An 18,550-nucleotide genomic window follows, 5' to 3' on the forward strand; every position below is an offset into this window, starting at 1 on the left:
GTTTTTTTGGGGGGGGGTGGGGGGGGGGGGGGGTAGATATGAAAACAAGAGTCTTAGCAAGGCCCTGGCCTTGTCAGAGATCAGTGGGCTTTTATTTAATGTAGTGACTGGACACAGAGCTAACAAGCGATCAGCGTTTGAAATTATTGTGCAATTTCTAGAAGAGAAAAGGCAATTGTAATTCAGAATATTGAGTTGCAGTCTGGCTCGTGCGACTTTAGCTTGGCTCAACAGGCCGCCGAATTTCCCAGCACATTAAACAAAAATACTGATAATTGAGGAATTGTTTTGAATTCCAGGCTCTTGTGTAATCTGCTGTTTCTGTCAGCGCTGTTTCTCTCAGTATTATCTTCTCAACACCCATGCGCCAAGATCTCCCACACACTAAACATTTCTCACAAACAATCAGCGTTCCTACAGAATAAGTACTGAAACGTAGGATCGTCTCTGGCTGAGGGTGGCGAGCTACTCTCAGATCCTTTTTTTCTCCATGTAATTTAAGTGGAACAATCCCGCTTTGAAAGTTGCTTAAAGGAATGTTGGAGTCACGGCTGTCTGTACGTACTGTATGCGTGGGTAGTGCAGCATGCCAACAGCTTTTTGAGAAACGCCTTCAATAACAAGGAGCAAGAGTTGGTAACAACTCCAGATCTGCAGAGCCCTATTTTGATGGTGAATTTGGAGGGCTGGGAACTGGAGCTGCAGCACGTTTTGCCTCCTACGCTGCATCAGTGTGCTGGCTGCAGTCACGCACAGCGAGTGCTGAGACAAATGGGAAGAGACAAAGCCTTCCGCGTGCCCCCCGAAGCGCTGCGCTGGGAACACAACCTTGATTGGCAAGGCGACCTGCGGTTTCGGAGCGGCAAAGGCTGACCGTGACCTGGCGGAATTATTCGGGGTCACAGATCACCACAAACTCCCTTTCAAAACATCTGGCTCTGAGAGGGGATAAAAAGGACTGTGTTTGTCTAGCAGAACAAATGTGATTTCCTATCTCAGTGGGAGCAACCCGCTCCGCGACTTTTATTTCACTTAGAAAAGATGACAGTGAAAAATGAACCTGTTGGGATGTAAATTAGGCTATTCTTCATCCTACTCCCTCATCGGTCTTTGTGGCTTACATTAAAACCACAGGCTCGCCGCCTCACCTCCATTATCAGACAGTTTCCCTCGGTAGATCTTGTCCTCCACCACATCCGTCCAGTACAACGTGCTCTCACTCAGGTGGAAATCGAGGGCGATGGTGTTCCTCAAGCCAGGTACTAACACGTTGAATTCTCCCTTGTGAAGGTCGATTCTCCTGATTTCATGTCGGTTGGAGAAGATGATAAAAGGCTTGAAGGGATCTGGTGTGGGGAAACAGAGGTATAAACACCGAAGCATCAGAACTCCATCACCGTCCAGACTAATAAAAAAACAAAACGCCTAAAATTTGATATCTCCACCTCAACAATCAACCAGTACGATGCATCTGATAGCACATGTAAAGAAGAGTCAGAGGGAAAATGCTTGAAACTATATTATGTTTACCAGTGCTTTTGCAGCTTTCCATATCAGACTCCAGTTCCCAGCCCTCATAGCAGGAACACTTGACACTGGATTTCTCCTGCTCGCACTTCTGGCTACACTTAAGGTGCTTGGCACAGAAGCTCTGGATCTGGCAGGTCTTGTTGTCGGCTCCCAGTTCCATACCCAGCGGACAAGAGCACATGAAGCCCTCCCCGGGGATGATGGTGCAGTTGTGGCTGCAGCCTCCATTGTCCAGTGCACACAGATCTAATGTGAGAAACGGAGGCAAGACGTTAGATGCAGAACACGTTCTGTGGTTTTAAGTCAAATGCGTTTTCGTGCAGGGGGAACATTTCACCGCATAGTTTCTCGTCTGAGCCGTCCGGACAGTCGTCGGTGCCGTCGCACAGCTTCTCAGCGGGGAGACAGATGGAGTCATTGGTCGCGCATGTGTGGTGAGACAGCTTGCACACCAAGGCGTCACAGTTGTCCTCGTCCGAGTTGTCCTCGCAGTCGCTGTCTCCATCACACACCCATGCTTTGCTGATGCAGCGAGCTGTCCGAAAGAAGGAAAGCTTAAATATTTTTTTTTAATGTTTGTACTAGTGATTCAGTTTCCTGTGTTGCTTTGTGGCATCATTAGTCATTTCCTCAGCTGTCACAACAGCCTGCTCAGATTTATGGCAAACCTGATGTCATCAAAACAGTTCAGTGCAATTGACCTCTGGCCCCTAAGCCAGCAGAGCGCACCACCCCTCACCAGAGTCCTTGCAGCTGAACTTGACTGCTGGGTCACACATGTGGGTCACGCCCTCGCAATGGCTCTCGTCGCTCAGGTCCATGCAGTCCGTGTCTCCATCACAGCGCCAGCGCATGGGAATGCACAGGCTGTCAATCCGACACTGGAACTCATCTACGTGGCAGCCTCCTGGTGGTCGAGTAGCTGCAGACAGAAATGCCATTAAAATTGCGAATCTACAATCAAAGGAATAAAATAGCAATAAAACTTTACTGCGCTGATCTAACTAGAACCACAACCGGGAATTACATGCGCCCGGAAATGGAGACCTTTGTCCAGAAAGGAGAAGCAATAATAAAAGAGAGGCAATTCTGGTCATTAATTAATATGTACCTCCGCTGGGATTATGGGTTAACAACCTGACACTGGGCCAACTCAAACAACAGTGACACACAGTTCACGCAATGATGTCAGCGACAGCAGACAAGGCGCCAGTGAGGTGGCACAGTGACATCCCGTCATGGTGAAAAGTCAGCTCTTGGCAGAGATACAGCATGAAACGGGTCCAGGGAGCATTCAGCACCCAGGCAGGAGGCAAGAGCTTAGCTTTTCCGTTTTAGCTAATGATTTCCAAACAGCAGGTCATGACAATCCATGACACACACACAAACACACACACACAGAGAACAGACTGCTCATTAGACCAACAGGTCACACTGGGTGCTGACTTTGCACTCTTTGACTTGACAGCAGTTGGCTGCGATTTCGCAGGGATCAAACAGTGCTCAAGTTGGAATACAGGCGCAGAGATTACAAACAGAAACAGTTGCAGCTCACCCTGGTTGGTACAGTTGGCGTGAGTCTCATCGCTGTAATCCCCACAGTCATTGTCCCCGTCGCACGTCCAGTACTCCGGGATGCAGCGGCCGCTGTTGCATTTAAACTGGACGCTGGAGCACGAATGGCTGCATCCGGCTTCATCGCTGTTATCGCCACAGTCGTTGTCTGTCACACGAGAGTTCAAGGTGGGTTAAAGCGCAGTTTCTTCCCAAAAAACGCCGCCTCCAAGCCTCAGATTACCGTTATCGCAGCGCCAGTTGATGTTGATGCAGCGGCCGTTGGCGCAAGTGAACTGGGTCAGCGGGAAGCAGGTGGGGTATGCTGAGAAGGGGTCAAATGGAGAGGTGAAACCGGGACTGACTCACCGAGGTCGAGCGCTGCGAAGGTGCGGCTGACTCACCACAGGAGTCGGGTTCGTCCGAGCGGTCTCCGCAGTCATCGTCCAGGTCGCACGTCCATGAGATGGGGATGCAGCGACCACTTGCACAGGGATACTGGTTTGGTGGGCAGGTGCGAGCTGGAGGAATCAGTTAGAAGAAAATGAAATTTAAATGTAAAACTCTAAACCATTTCAATTTCACGAATCCCCCAAACTTTACCTTGAAGCAAGAATGCCTCACGCTAATTAGATTTTAAGATGATTTCAATGTTAAACAGCTACGAGCGGAGCAACAGTGCTTTTAGTCAAAGACCATCGGTGCATTTAGCCCATTTTCACCGACAGATCAATAAAGCATTCCAGCGCCTGCTGGCACTCACACTGATGATCAGACTGGAAACATTTTTAAACTGAACAATCACATGTCTCCTTCAGTATTCAACAACATTTGCCTTATGTTCCCGTCTAAATTAAAATGATGAATAACCAACTATAACAATCTTCAGTCCTCTCAGTTGCTTTGTTGCTGATACTTGAAAACCTCCAGTTTTTTCTCTCATCAGCACACGAACGAATGAAGCAACAAGGATTTGAGTCTTTTTATATCATTATTCCATTACATCATTTATTCTGCTGACTGTAAACTTGCTGTGTTGTTCCTGTTATACAGAGGTCACCATGGTGACATTGACAAGGCAGTCGGCCCTGCTCGGAACGCACCAGAACAAGTTGTGTTGGACTCGTCTTCGTCGTTGCCGCAGTCATTGTCGCCGTCGCACAGCCATCTCAGGGGGATGCAGCGGTTGTTCTGGCACTTGAAGCGGTCAGCTGGGCAGGTGTGCTGGTCTGTGGGAAAGCAAGCAGAAAATAATTTCAATAATAAATCCGAAAAGTTCAGGCGCACTGAAATCGGTACCTCAGACCAAAACATTGAGAACAACATTAGTTCTGCATCATTGCTGGCCAGTGACATTTAAAACGCACGTTTGACTGCGAGGACCAAGACAATCACGGAAAATTCAGTTTGCACTCTGTTGTCTCATATTTCTGTCTCATGGAGAGTTTTTGTTTATCTGTGCGTCGCGGTGCAACCGCGGCGGTGACTCACGGCAGAGCTCAGGGGCCTCGTCACTGTTGTCCAGACAATCGTTGTCCCCGTCACACTTCCAGCGCTCTTGGATGCAGCGGTTGTTCTTGCAGGCGAACTCCCCGGGCTGGCACTTGGGCGGGGGCACATAGGAGGGGTTGGCTGGACACGAGATGAGGAGCAGAACAGAAACAGATGGACAGTGAGACAAGAACGCAGCGTCATTTGCGAAACAAGGCGTCTCTGAGTCAGTCCAGTTCGTCTTCCCTCATCTTTCTTCTTCTTTGAGGATCAAAGTGTTCAGAGTAAGCGGCAAATGGAAATTACAGCCCAGATTCTTTATAAGCTTTCACTCCTGCTGGGAAATGAATTTTCCACAGCCCTCCACTGGGTCTTTGGTGAAACCCTTTTCTACTAGTAAAGCTGCTAAGTACCTTTGCAGGTGACATTATCGGCATCCAGGATTTGATCGTCGGCACAGCCACAGGACCTGCCGTCAGGGATGGCGAGGCACAGGCTGCTACAGCCACCATTGTTAACTCGACAGGTGTTGGAGCCTAGACGAAAAGGCGATCCAGGAATAAATGAATCACTCGGATTTTCTTCAGTCGTGAAAGGTCGTGTGTGGGAGGCAGACCAACCTTGCTGCTGGTGAGCGTCGTACACTCTGATCTCGAAGATCGGCGGTCTCTCGTTGCGAAGAAGTGTGACTGTTTTAAAGAGCTGGTCTAGCTTGTAAATGCTGCCACCGCGGTACTCGTTCCAAAACAGGAACTGCTTGTAGTGGCATAAGCCGAAGGCGTGGTTAAGCTCCTGACCTTCATACACCACCTGTCAAACCAGCAAAGAGATCCAGAAGATTTCAACAGATGGCACCCCAAACCCTCGCTTTCCAGTTAATTTGTAATCGCTACCAACCTTTCGCTCAGTTGTGTTCAGGTAAACCATCTCAATGCGGTCGTAGTAAGCGTCCACCCAGTACAGGATGCCCTGGGGGATGTCCAGACTCAAGCCATTAGGCCACAGTACCGTCTTACTTGTTAAGAATATTTGGTGGTGAGAGCCATCCATCCAGGCTTTCTTGATCTTTCCTCTGTTGCTCTCAGTGGGGTCCTCCTCCCAGTCTGTCCAGTACATCCAGCTGGGGAACAAATGGGGCATCAGAAGCCAAACACATTCGGAGACGGAGATCAGGTTTTAACAGGGTCTCACCCATGCTGAGGGTCCACGACAATGGCCCTAGGGTGGCTCATCTTGCCCTCGATGAGAGTTTTGCGGGTCTGAGAAGCCTTCTCCAGCCGGGCGACGCTGATAGTCTTCTTAGGCCCGTCGTCTGTCCAGTAGAGATTACCCCCCATCCAGTCTACAGCAATCCCCTCAACGGTGTGAATACCTGACACAAGAGAGTGAAAAAAGGAAAATGTTAGCTGGAAGAGGAAGGTAGCTTGAATCCAAGATTCTATTCATTCTCTGGTGCAGCCAGGATTTGGTTGGTTTCCTTTCAGACCTTCCTTCAGTATGGTGTCTCTTTCTGTGCCGTCGATCTTTTGTCGGCCGATGATGTAGCTGGTGGCATCCGCAAAGTAGATAAATTCACTAGCGGCGTGGAAATCCAGAGCTCGCGGGTTCATGAGGTTCTCGATGGGGATCATGTACTCGTCGGGCACTTTTGCGTTCATGTCCATGCCCCTGATGATTCCAGGACGGCCCTTCCCGTACACCAAAAATAGCTCGTGGTCTGGTTCTGACACAACAAAATCTCCCATCAGCGGTTCGAAAATGTCAAAATAATCAACGACCGGCTTCAAACGGTTCAAATACCCCCCTCTAGTGTAGACACTCACTCTTGCAGGACTTGCCGTCGCTGCCGAGGCTGAACCCAGAACGGCAGCGGCAGGTTCGTGTTTTGTGGCTGTTGCTCAGCAGACAGATATCAGAGCAACCTCCGGCCTTCCCAAACTGATCCAGGGCGCACGCATGGCTGCGCACTAACCCAGGAGAGAGGAGCACAAGCATCAGCAACCCAAAACACTGAGGATTCGAGCCTGCACGCAAGCTGGGTTTTGGAAACGGTACCTTGGGGCTGACGCCTCTGGTGGTACACGTGCAGCGCGGCGCCTCGGTCCACCCTGGTCACCACCTGGAAGTCGGAGCTGTTGAAGCGATTGACGCGGATCACGCTGGTTTTGGGATTGAGGTTGCCTTCGTCGGAGTTGGTGGCGTACAGGTAGTTCTCGAACACCGTCAGTCCATACAGGTGCTCAATCTGAGGAAGAAAACAAACCAAGCTGATGATTTCAGTCAAACGGACAAAAGAGGCTCCTAGTTTGACATTAAATGTGCACAGGTCGTGTTTAGGAAGATGGTGAGTATTCTTGGGGTCGTTGGGGTTTTTTTTTCCCGACCTCCACTTAAACAGAGATTTTACTTTTATAAGGGTCTGTTGAGCAGTTCCCCTCTACTGTCAGAAAAAATGCATGGATCAGGATCAGGTTACACCCCCCTGCTGCACATACCACCATATTCACGCTGTCCTCCCATGACTGCACTCCAGATTTCATTACAGCGATTACTCGACAAGTCTGAGCCAAGTTTCACTTGGGCCAATAATAATAATGCATACACAGGGACAGGCCAGGAAAAATCTGAACACTTAACATAATAAAACGAGCACTGGAGGCAGGTCTTTGAATGGATGTGGAGGAGGACAGGTTTTTTCTCTTTTTTTAATATTTAGTTGATTACATGCTGCAAAAAAACTCAGCAGTGAAAAGCAAGAAAAGTCATAAGTTTGAGCTGTAAAGTTATACTGTTTAGCTTTTCAAGATGTTACACTATTGAATTTAAAGATTCAAAAACATGGTTTATGTTTGTAAGGGAAAGTTTGAAAGTACAAAATGGACTCTTGGCTTTTTGTTTGAATTCTTTAGGGCACATCTGTGCATGACTTAGCGTAGATTAGCACATCTGCCAGCTCTCACCAGCAGCCCCTGGATAATAGTGTGGCGGTTCTTGCCCTCGTAGTCGACCACTTCGATGTAATCAAGATAAGCGTCGGCCCAGTACACCAGACGGTTGACCAGGTCGAGCGTGATGCCGTGGGGGAAGACGATCTTAGTGTCCACCAGTTTGGTGCGGTTCTGGCCGTCCATGTCGCAGCGCTCCACCCTCGGCGTGGAACCATAGTCTGTGAAAAACACTTTGCTGTTGCAGAGGAGAAGGAGCAAAGAAAAAGGGAGGTGAGTTTGAGTGTTGTTGAAGAGGAAACCCAAGAAAATTCTGTTGCTCGTGGATCATTTTGATGCTGAAAACACTGCTGGTCATTGATGTGGTCTGAATGGGTCCATTAGATGCTTCATTAGGTCATTGTGGTTCAGGGATTTAAAAATACAGAAGTGATACTCTGGAGAAGAGAACTAAGTCTTATTCCAGTCTGTCAGCATCTGGATCCTAAAACTGCAGACATGCATGTGCGTATGTAATATCAGTGTCTGTCTGGGTTTCAGTTTGGAAGGAACATTTCTACTTAGTCAGCGTGTCTATTCTGACCAAAAAAGATCTAAAAGGTAGCATTAGGTCAAGAAAAGCAGAAGGAAGAACCAACCCCATGGCTGGGTCAAGGGCGATGCCTTTAGGGTTGTAGAGATCCTGGTCCAGCAGGGTGACGCAGGTCTGACCATCCTTGTTGCAGACAAACACCCGATCATCCACATCATCAACAAAGTAGAAGTTCTTGGTCAGCCAGTCAATGGCCATCTGTTCCACATCTGAGGGACGGGAGAGGGAGCGAGAGAGACAGAGAGAGACGCACTGTTACAAAAACCTGAACCTCACGGGACTTCAGCCGTGAAACCCCTGCTCCTATACAATCTTAGATTCAAAAACAGTTTTATGATGCCGTGACCCTCTTCTCAGAAGTGCCCGCTCTCATAAATATAGTAGGGGCGGGGGGAAATGCACGTCTGTCATGCAGACTGGCATTTGAGGGACTGCTGGTGTCGTTAATGGGCCATTCACGACAAAACAACTGGAAAGGAAAAACAACACAAAGCAGATAACCAGCCCGAGGTGAACACCTTTACACCGATGAAGCTGGAGCCCATATGGTAACATCAGGATTCAAACAGCCCAAATTTGAGGATGTAAAGCAGCTGGAAATTTCACATTTTACAAGAACTGCATCTGAACCACAGAGAGCAGAGCAGTTTTTATTTTTAATCGGCAGAGTAGATCCTTCATTGAGGTTGCTGTGCTCCATGAGCAGTGGAGAAAATCTGTCCTGTAAGATAAAGTCCATGTCTCGTCTCAGAGTCCAGCTGTGAGGAAACGGGGGGTCTTCAGATACATATCGCCTTTGTGTTTTTCCAGCTGTTGGCTTCGCTTCATTCAAAACAGGACATTGTGGACATAAATGCACATTAGGCAGATTTCCTACCCTCATACACGCTACCAAAGTTCCCTGAACCCACCCACCCGTAGGTTCACCTATAGGACATCTTGGGAATTTACACTACAGAGAGTGAGAGTGATGGAGCCGAGGGCCCATCTGTAAAACATCTGTACGGGAGTGTCCAGCACCGGCAGCCATTTGGCTCAGAGACGGCGCCGACGAAAGAACCCAAACACATCTGGACCTAATGCAGAACCGCCCTCACCCACCTATCACACGCACAGAACCTTCGTTTGTAAAGTGATCAACATGGTGAAGCAGCATGTATCGTCTACTCCATAATCAGCAGCTCGCCACCAAAACCTTTTCACTTCGGGTTGTTCTTGGCTCCTTTTCGGAACCAAAGATCACAAACCAAACCACATTTTTCAACGATTATGCTGGTATTAATTCCTACAACTTGATCCTTATCTGGATCATATCCACAGGCTTAATCGCTTCATCTTGGGTTTATATCCCCAAGCTGAGATTTTGCCAAAAATTCATGGAGCATTTTGGGAGTCTTTGATGTTTGCGCTCCCTCTGGGTGCCCTCGCCTCCTTCCATACGCCAAAAACACGTATTTCAGATAAATCGGTTCTTCTAATTTGTGGCACTAGTGAATGCTTGTTTGTCCGGTTCTGTCAACTCTGTAACGGACAGTCCAGCTGGAATAAACTCTCCCCCTCCCCTGTGAGGATTAGTGGTACCAGAAAATGAATGGATCCATGAGTCATACACAACACACACCACAAATTTCACCTAAACCCAATGAGAGAAGTTGTGAAAACATCTACCGAGAAATAAAAAATCTTGGGCTCTGACTTTTCTGGCAAAGAGAATAAAAAAACAGGGGAAAGGTCTAAAAAGCAAAATGTTTCATCAGAACAACAGGGAGAGTTCATCGTGTACAGAAATGGGATAGTTATGCTCCCGCCGGTATCGGCGCCGATGCTATACTGCTCTAACAGAATCCAGCTGGCTGCAGAAGGCATTGATTAGACTCGTACATAGAGCAGAGACCCGGTTGTGCAACACCGACGTCTTGGGTTGTGTAACAGCCTACAACTGGCGGAACCCTCATTCAAAGAGCCAGAGAGTCTGCTGATGTTCTCACTCATTCACATTCTGGTAAGCGGAAAGTTTGCTGGGGAACTGAATGAACTCACCCCTTTCTTCAGCACCTACCGCCCGGTTCTCGCGGCTCCTTCTCACTTCCTGCCCCTTAGCACCCCCCTGGCTCACTCTGCACTAAGGAAAACATTTCACCAACTGAAGAGGTAAGTGGGGGGTCTCATTGGCAACAACAAACATGCTTTCTGTCCAAACAGCACAGTATTTACACACAGGAACAGAGCCTATTTCACACCCGCTCCAAACTCTGGAATCACACCACAAAATTTGCACAAGAATGTTGTTTCCTGGGCTTTATTCGGTCTTTAAAAAGCTTCACATGGTTTCAAAACCTTATTTGGTCCTATTTTTGTTAGCAATTTAAAAAATAAACATAATGCAAAAAAAGAGACAGAATCAGTGAAAGAACGATAACCGTCCTGGACCAGATGTAAGCTTTAGTCCTCTTAACACATCCCAGTGGTGCCGGCCACATCTGGAACACTCCTATGCTCATCTGCCCTGCTCCCTTGTGTTCCCAGAAGTTATAAATCACCCCCATTTTGTGTGAGGCTCCCACCTCCACAGCTCACTCCGAATCCATCGACGGTCGGGGGGGAAACTCGGCCCGTGTGACCTCAAGTGCAATAAAACTCTGACCCCCTCTTGCAAAAAGGTGATGGTGCCACTCATTAATGGAAAGAATTCATATTAAAACAGGAAAACAACAGGAAGCTGCAACAACACATTCCTAACTCTGTAATTGATGGTTTTACAATGCTTTAACTTCTTTAAGAACACCTTTTAATTAGAATCTATTTATACACTGACATAGAATAAGGACATGTTTAGGCTTGTCTGACCACCGTCATATTCAGAAGCAGGTCAGAAATGTGGACAGCGCCATGTGAAAAACCTAAATTCATCAAGCTCATATGTTACTAGGTAATGTGTGTGTATTCTGGTCTACATGTGTGTGTCCTGACTGGACAGGCCATGAGACAGGAGGAATGTAGGCGTTCTTTCTACGAACATCACCCAACATGGGAATGAGAAAACCATCTGCATGTCCTTTCATACCTGAGCAGCAAAACACCACATTCTAACATCATCGTTTTCCCTTCACCCCTTCCTCCTCATTTCTAACCCCGGAAGGAATCAAATCATTTGATGACTGGCTGTGTTGTGACGCTGCGCTGACAGCGGTAACAACACCCTGGGAAACGTGTCAGGGAACCTCTCATTGCTTCACAGGCTTCAGGGCATAAGCAGCAGGAGCCCTGTCCTGGTTTAGAGCCCGGGGACATTTCTCAAGGGAGCATTTTCCCACACGCATGTACTAACAAAACCTCGCACCTTGACTTTCATGTTTTGTCTGCCTCTCAGGCCCCACTCTCAAAGCAACGGCTGTGTCACGCAGACGGATAAAAACAAACCCGTCAGACTTGTAATCAAGACAAATCATGGCATCTTTATGGGTCTCATTCTCAGGGGCGGCGTTTCTTTCTCATCTTGTGTTTTGCAACAGGGATAAAAGTGTGAATTGAGGCAGCAGCTATGACCCAACACCAATTACCCGTTCCCAACCCTTCCAGTCACACGATAACAAACTGAACGCATCATATGAGCAGCGGGAACAACTCTTAATGCCGTTTTTACTCACGGTGGAGGCTGAGGGTGATGTTGATGGTGCGGATGTTGGTGACAGACTTCAGGTCCGGGATGCTGGCACACTTCAGGTGCGTGGCGGCGGGGGTTTCGCCCACATCTATCCAGCAGACGGTCTCGTCAGCGTAGATGAAGTCCATCGCCATGGTCTGCTTGGTGGTGATGGCATGGAGCCGGGACAAGGAGCCACTCAGTGTAGTGCAGCGGATGTCGTGGAGGTTGGCGATCAGCAGCATGGGCAGGCGGTCCACCGGCTCTGGGGTGGGGGGGCAGGCAGAGAGGAGTGTGAGAGAGCAAGCATTAAAGGAGAGGAGGAGAGAGAGGGGGGATCTCCTACCATTTTTGGCTTTGCAGGAGCGGTTGTCTGGCTGCAGCAGGTAACCCTCCACACAGCTGCAGGTGTAAGAGCCCTCAGTGTTCGTGCACGTCTGGCTGCAAGTCCCGTACACATTGCACTCGTTAAAATCTAGAGGAGGGTATTAATATTGTTACTGTGTCTCACACACTCTTAGGTTGATTGGACAGAATTCTAATCTTCTATGAGGCGGGCGAGACCAGCCAGACCACCCACTCACCTTTACATGTCCTTCCATCTGCAGCGACCTCATAACCTGCCAAGCAGTAGCACCGAGGGCCATCGTGAGTCACAGAACAGTTAAACTGGCACTTCTGGGCTGTACAGGCAGGTGCTTGTTCTGAAACATACAAAACAGACACATCTGACATTAAATACAGTAAGGGAGGGACTAAAAAGAGGAACTTACTGAGATCAGAGTAACCTTATTCAGCAATGAAGCGCATTATTGACATTTAAGATCTCAGTATAGGGAAATATTCTATGGCCACGAGGGCCCTGGAGGTCAATATTTATTCTCATATCTAGTATATCTTCAATAATATAGAAATACTCTTATACACTGGTCTAAGACCTAAAAGGAAATGTTCTCTGGATTCAAATAAGAAACTATCACCAGTGAGGTGCAGAAGAGGCCACTCATTAGCAATTAGCATCATGCTACGTGGACAAAGTGTGTCCATCCAAATTTGCAAACCCTGGCAGGATATCAGTAGAGACGATAAGCCGCTGTGGCACAGGCATGATTTTCCAGTTCAGACTGTGTGTGCTTCAAAGATCTGTTACAAACAGTTCTGGCTGTCCTGTGACCCGAGATGAGTGTGTCCTGACTTTAACTTAAGCAGCAGATTACAGTATGTGGGAGGAAAGTGACAGATATTACACCCTGATTGTGGACCTCTCATCTGTTCAACAGTATTTGCTTTTACTCATGTCTCACACGTGAAGTTGAACTCCTTTCCGTTTCAGCAGCTTTTATCTGAAAATCGTGGCAGCCGTTTCGAGGCTGCAGCTCATTTAAATTACCGACAGGCGCTCACGTGGCCGTTCCTGTCTACCGAGCTGAACTTTGTCCTAAAATTGACAGACCTATTGAGAAATATTCCTGCTTGAATGTTTACAAACTGTCTGTCAACAGTGATGCAACGCCACTGCAAATAGGATGGCAAAAAAGAAAAGCCGCTGATCAAAAGATTTCAGATTTCTGCAGCAAATTAAACAGAAAATGAACACAGAAGAGGTGGACAGCCACATCACTTGAATAGATGCATTATGCTTACAGTAGCTTGCTGCACTATGTCTGTGAAGAGGAGGGTTTGGACCGCTGAAGGATCCTTATTCTGTAAAGCCTGTGGCACTCTGGGCGACAATGACCCTTTTGTTGTGGCTCCGCTGAATGGAAGAGTCCCCCAGCAAACAGTGTGAGCCATATCCAACCCATTCACTGAGGCTCGTACTGTGAGAGCCCACGATCCACTACAACGCAACACAACACCCACAATCTGCACCTCCGTCATGGGTCATTTTGTTCCATCTTGTGACCAAGTGTCTCTGGCTATGGGTGGGCGTTATGAACAAAATTAATATTTCTCCAATTATATCATCTAGATCAACCACTTATTGTGGCAGTTAGTCAAATAAATAATGTTTTGGATACATTCGCTTAATGGGTGTGTTGCTGGAGTAAAACCCATTTAAATAGGTAATTTGTTTTTATGTCCCACAGCAGCACGAAGAGAACATTCAGCAAAAGATCAGAAATCAACAGGAAGCAAGAGTAAAACTGAGAGAAAAGCAGGGCAAATAGGGGGAAATAAGAAAACAGAGGAGCTAAGGACGAGGAGTGATTAGAAAGTTGGAGCTCCGCGCAAACAAGCAGCATCAGTGTGTCAGACGTTTGACCAGGGGTTAATGAAGGCTTCCAACAACTCACACGTTGACACGCTGCAGGCCTTTCATCCTAAACAAGCATGTAGAAGCCATTGATCCTCTTACTTCTTGGGCAGAACCCCTCAATTTGACTCTTTTTGGGTTCTGTAAAGTGTAGCAGAGTCACAGTATATGACCTGTACCATCAGGAGAAACTTCTGGTGTTCTGCCAAGACATCACCAACTGTGGTGACGCGAGTTAGGAGGAGGAAGAGTATGCAACAGAATATTTTAATAGTGGCCAATGGCAACCTACTGATTTCAGGAACAATTTAAATCACCTATCCGGGGAATAATCCAACAAGGAATCGCTTTCCTCTTCGGTTATTTGAACAGGAATGATATGAAGGCTCAGATATGCTGCACCAGGGCATCTGACTGAAAGCCTCAGCCTCACGCACGCTTATATATAAGCAGGATACTGCGGTATTTTAAAGGAGGCAATTCCCACGACATTCCTACCTTTATGTTCACACTGTCTGGAGACAAGCCTCCACACGCTCCTGTCCTCTACCTGCAGCCAAAAGGAACCGCCTATTTAACCTAACATGCGATCATTAAATTACCTGAATCTACTTTTGGCAATGAATGCTTCCTAAATTGTTTGTTTATGTAGGCACCGACATGTGCGATGTTTTTAGGAATTTGGGGAAAATTGTTGGCCGAATTTAAAAGACAGCCAATCTGATTTAATATTAATGTAATATTATTTAAAACTATTGAAAATGTAGTCTTTTTCAGGTAGAAGCGGGTGGAAAATGAGGCAATATTTAAGTAAAGTGTGTAGTCGGACCATAAAAGAGGAGGACTAGTTTCCCAATTGTGAGTGTGCCAGTGTGTCTTTTAAGCAGCTGTTTGAGGTCAAACAGTCGAGTCAAAGGTTACAATATGCAAACAGGAGCAGTCGGGGGTCCTGAGGAGCATCCAAAAACCCTTTAATCGTGCACAAATGTACAAACACAATGTGACACAAGTTAAAACAGTGTAAAACCGCATTGAGACATGCGGCTCGTTCGTTGGAGACAGAACTGATTTCTAATCCAATCATGGAAATCAGCACCATTTTCCCCACCTGGGGGCCTTGTATCAACACAGATGCCTCTGACGTTCGTTTGATGTCCTTTATTAAACATTACAAGCCTTCACATTGTTGACAGCATTAGAAGAAGAACTGCTTTATCTGGAGAAGCTTCTCTGCCACGTTAAGACTGGTGATCAACTTCTTTCTGTTCCTGTGTTTATCCTGTGTTCTTTTGGGGACAGAACATCTAAGCCCCACCCATTACTGCTTTTTCCAGTATGTTTGAACAAATCAGAGATTGGACTAGATCTCCATGTGCGAGTACTGAAGGTATTCCATGGGCTTTTCTGGAAACGGACAGTAAGTCAATGTTTAGGGTTTTTTTCCCTGCAGCAAGAGTTAGGAAATGCGCTGCAGCTAAACAGCAGCTTCCACATACAGCTCTGGCAATAAAACAGGTTTTGTCATGCAAGGCAATTCTGCAGCCAATAAAGTCATTTGGGTCGAGACCCTGCCATGAATAAAGATGAAAATGGGATCCTTTTTTTTTCAGGCAGCATCAAACAGCCTATGACAGATTCTCATTCCACGGTTAGTGGGACATGAAGGACAATGAAAGCCCTCTGCATGCATAATCAATCGCATCAGGCTGCTATAAAAAACAGGGTTCCCTTTGAGAACAGAGAGGAAGAGCTCGCCCTGTCTGTCAGACACTTTTGGGAAAGTCAGGTCGAAGGTCTGTGGATGCCCCCTGAGATGGGTTTCATCAACCACAGAGGAAGAACAAAGGCAGGACACGGCCAGACCAATTCATTACGTGGTCATCGGGAAAGGGGGCTTTAGGTGGAGGGGCCTCGTTTTTGTTTGTGAGACCTGTTTATTTAATATCGGCTTGACAAATTTAGAAGAGGATTTGCAATTTTGAGGTTGCTGGAGCAACCATAAGAATAACAACATGATTGAAGAACAATTGAGAAATCTTAGAGGAAGAAAAAGCCACTGCGTTCAGCGGCTGCCAGGATTTATTCTCCCAGACTGGGGAAATCAGAGGATTTATCCAAATCAAAATGAATTAAACTCCATAATGATGACAGCTGACCAAGGAACAGTTTGCCACAAGCGTAATTTAAAGGAGTGTACAAGCCTGAAAAAGGATGATAGTAAAGAATTGTGCATCTGTCTCGCACTCAACCCCCAGAGCTCCAATAAAAGCCCACTTGAAAACAAGCTTGAGATGAAACCCAGTAATGAAATGTGATATAAATTCAACAGCCTGCAGAGGTTCCAGTCCCTCTGACGGTTACATCACAGGCTGCATGCATGTTCCGATTTGTTCTGGGAAGTATTAGTCAAATATTGGATTTACAGTTATGTCTCAACCTTGCTGCCAGTAACCTCTAATCTAACCAGTCCACCTGGTTGCGGCAGCTCATCCCACACACACTATTGAAAGCTGGGATTTTTTTCTCCCAGCGTGATAACCCTCCTGCTGGACACCAAACCTTCTCCAACCAGTCCTGTCAACAACTCTGGCGGAGTGACTGCGGACCCGCCGGCTGACAGAGCGCGCTTTCAGACATCTACACCCGGGCTTAGTTTACACAGTCGGTCAGTTTGAACAAGCAAACACTATGATGCTTGTGTAAGGCCAGGTCTTTCCAGGAGCTCGAAAAAGCCCTGGACTTTTGGACACACAGCCAAAGTGTTTGCATGTGGGGTCATGGGCGTGTTTGGGTGTGTTTCTGCATGAATGTGGCCGTGTGAGTGCGCGCTTGTGCGCAAAAGAGGGGCGGTGAGTGTCTTAAAAGCTCCCGAACATGAAGCCATGCATCTAAATGGAAGTAAGTGTTGAGGACAGCTGGACTTGTGTCCTCTGGGACAGCCAGAGCCTGCAGTGTGACGTCACCCCAGCGTTGTGTAAAAGGCTGGCGGGTGCGATTCTTACACGTTCACCCACTCGGTACATCTGTCCACTTCAGACACGCAGTGGCCCCGCTCTCCTGGACAAAGTGTCTCCGGCCAGTGGCCTGAGCCTACAGGGAGCCTTTTATTTAATCAGACAGAGCTGCAGGTCTAACAAATTAGCCACCTCCAACAGTAATTTGAAAAACTGGTTAATGTTAGATGAGCAGACTAGAAAGTCTCACAACAAACTGCAGAAAAAAAAAATTAAATCAGGTTACAAACACACGCGCTCAAGCACTTTGATCCACTGAGACTGCTAAATATTTGATTTAGAGATTTCGGGGAAAAAGAAAAACGGGGACGGCCGGGATTATAAGTGCCGCTGTACATTATCGGTTAATGCTGAGGGAAACATCTGCAGATAAGCAGAGTTTCCCCTTTGTCTGCTCTAACAAAGACCAACACTCTACCTCCACTGTGTTCCCCCGCTCATCCCTCTATCATCTAATTAATAGTGGAGGATTTAAATAGGATTCTTTTTGGGCCGCATCCATGCCGAACGCTCATCATTCCCACAGGGATTAGGGGAAACAGCCTCGCAGCAGAGCTGATTGATGAATTAAAGACTTTTCTCCACTGAGAGGAGAATAAAAATCCATTGTAATAGCGCCGGCTGCGGCCGAGCAGCTCATTACCTTGCCTAATAGAGCTCACCGGTTCGAGATGGAGATGCTTCTCATTTCTGACCCACAACAAAAGCGCGCAGTTTATTCCGTTTCCGTGAGCTGGTTACCTCTGCAGTGAGGACCCTCGTCCCAGCCGTCGGTGCAGTCGGGGACTCCGTCGCACAGTTTGCTCATAGGGATGCACACCTCTGGGTCCAGGCAGCCGTGCTCGTTGACGAGGCACTGGTTCACCTTGCTGTGTGAGCCTGGAAGACGGAGAGAAACAAACTTTAGAAAACAATAACGTGATGTTCTGTTGGGAATATTGTCAACAGGGATGATCTGGATGTGACCGTCAGAGCAGGAATTTAGTAGCTATTAGCAGTGATTATGTACTAGACCTTACGGTAGCGGGCGTCACTTTTTTATTTGGGATATCCTGATGAGAAGATAAACTGAGTGCAGTCTAGATAATAATAAAATATATATATAATTGATATGAATGTCAAACTAAACCTTCAAAAGCACAGAACACATCTTCACCTGGTATTATCAGGAGTAGAATCATGTTTTCACACATTTACAGTATAAATGGCCAAAATAAGAAAAGTCATTTTTATGGAAAGAACTGCCAAAATGTGCAGAATCTAAAAATAAAATAGAAAAAAGGTTTGGTCCAACTGAAAATGGAATATGACACTGATGCCTGGACAGAAAAAGAGCTCCATACGAGCATTTTTGTAGCAAGTGAGATCTTAAATGTTGCATGCATGAGAGAGAGAGATAGAGATAGAGATAGAGATAGAGAGAGAGAGGCAAATATTATGTAAGACATGCCCACATTCCTCTTTCTGTGAAAACTCTCCATCTGTGCAGCGCGATCACATAATGAAGTTATCATTTCAGAAGAA

General features: G+C 46.9%; 1 protein-coding gene across 1 annotated transcript in view; it reads right to left on the bottom strand.

The window, feature by feature from the left end:
* lrp1ab (low density lipoprotein receptor-related protein 1Ab) overlaps nucleotides 1-18,550 on the bottom strand; it is a 59,308-nt gene that overhangs the window by 24,948 nt on the left and 15,810 nt on the right. Inside the window, exons 3-24 of the mRNA XM_011621880.2 lie at nucleotides 17,768-17,905; nucleotides 12,340-12,459; nucleotides 12,102-12,230; nucleotides 11,760-12,020; nucleotides 8,159-8,321; nucleotides 7,536-7,758; nucleotides 6,631-6,820; nucleotides 6,399-6,542; nucleotides 6,062-6,298; nucleotides 5,767-5,947; nucleotides 5,473-5,695; nucleotides 5,196-5,385; nucleotides 4,989-5,111; nucleotides 4,576-4,716; nucleotides 4,188-4,313; nucleotides 3,489-3,605; nucleotides 3,329-3,409; nucleotides 3,086-3,253; nucleotides 2,270-2,452; nucleotides 1,868-2,065; nucleotides 1,531-1,776; nucleotides 1,149-1,346 (exon numbers count right to left, since the gene is read on the bottom strand). Coding sequence (XP_011620182.1) covers nucleotides 1,149-1,346; nucleotides 1,531-1,776; nucleotides 1,868-2,065; nucleotides 2,270-2,452; nucleotides 3,086-3,253; nucleotides 3,329-3,409; nucleotides 3,489-3,605; nucleotides 4,188-4,313; nucleotides 4,576-4,716; nucleotides 4,989-5,111; nucleotides 5,196-5,385; nucleotides 5,473-5,695; nucleotides 5,767-5,947; nucleotides 6,062-6,298; nucleotides 6,399-6,542; nucleotides 6,631-6,820; nucleotides 7,536-7,758; nucleotides 8,159-8,321; nucleotides 11,760-12,020; nucleotides 12,102-12,230; nucleotides 12,340-12,459; nucleotides 17,768-17,905 — 3,780 coding nt within the window. The remainder of the gene's footprint in view (nucleotides 1-1,148; nucleotides 1,347-1,530; nucleotides 1,777-1,867; nucleotides 2,066-2,269; nucleotides 2,453-3,085; nucleotides 3,254-3,328; nucleotides 3,410-3,488; nucleotides 3,606-4,187; nucleotides 4,314-4,575; nucleotides 4,717-4,988; nucleotides 5,112-5,195; nucleotides 5,386-5,472; nucleotides 5,696-5,766; nucleotides 5,948-6,061; nucleotides 6,299-6,398; nucleotides 6,543-6,630; nucleotides 6,821-7,535; nucleotides 7,759-8,158; nucleotides 8,322-11,759; nucleotides 12,021-12,101; nucleotides 12,231-12,339; nucleotides 12,460-17,767; nucleotides 17,906-18,550) is intronic.

The sequence above is a fragment of the Takifugu rubripes genome, chromosome 3 (assembly GCF_901000725.2).
Source record: "Takifugu rubripes chromosome 3, fTakRub1.2, whole genome shotgun sequence".
In the NCBI taxonomy this organism is placed as follows: Eukaryota; Metazoa; Chordata; class Actinopteri; order Tetraodontiformes; family Tetraodontidae; genus Takifugu; species Takifugu rubripes.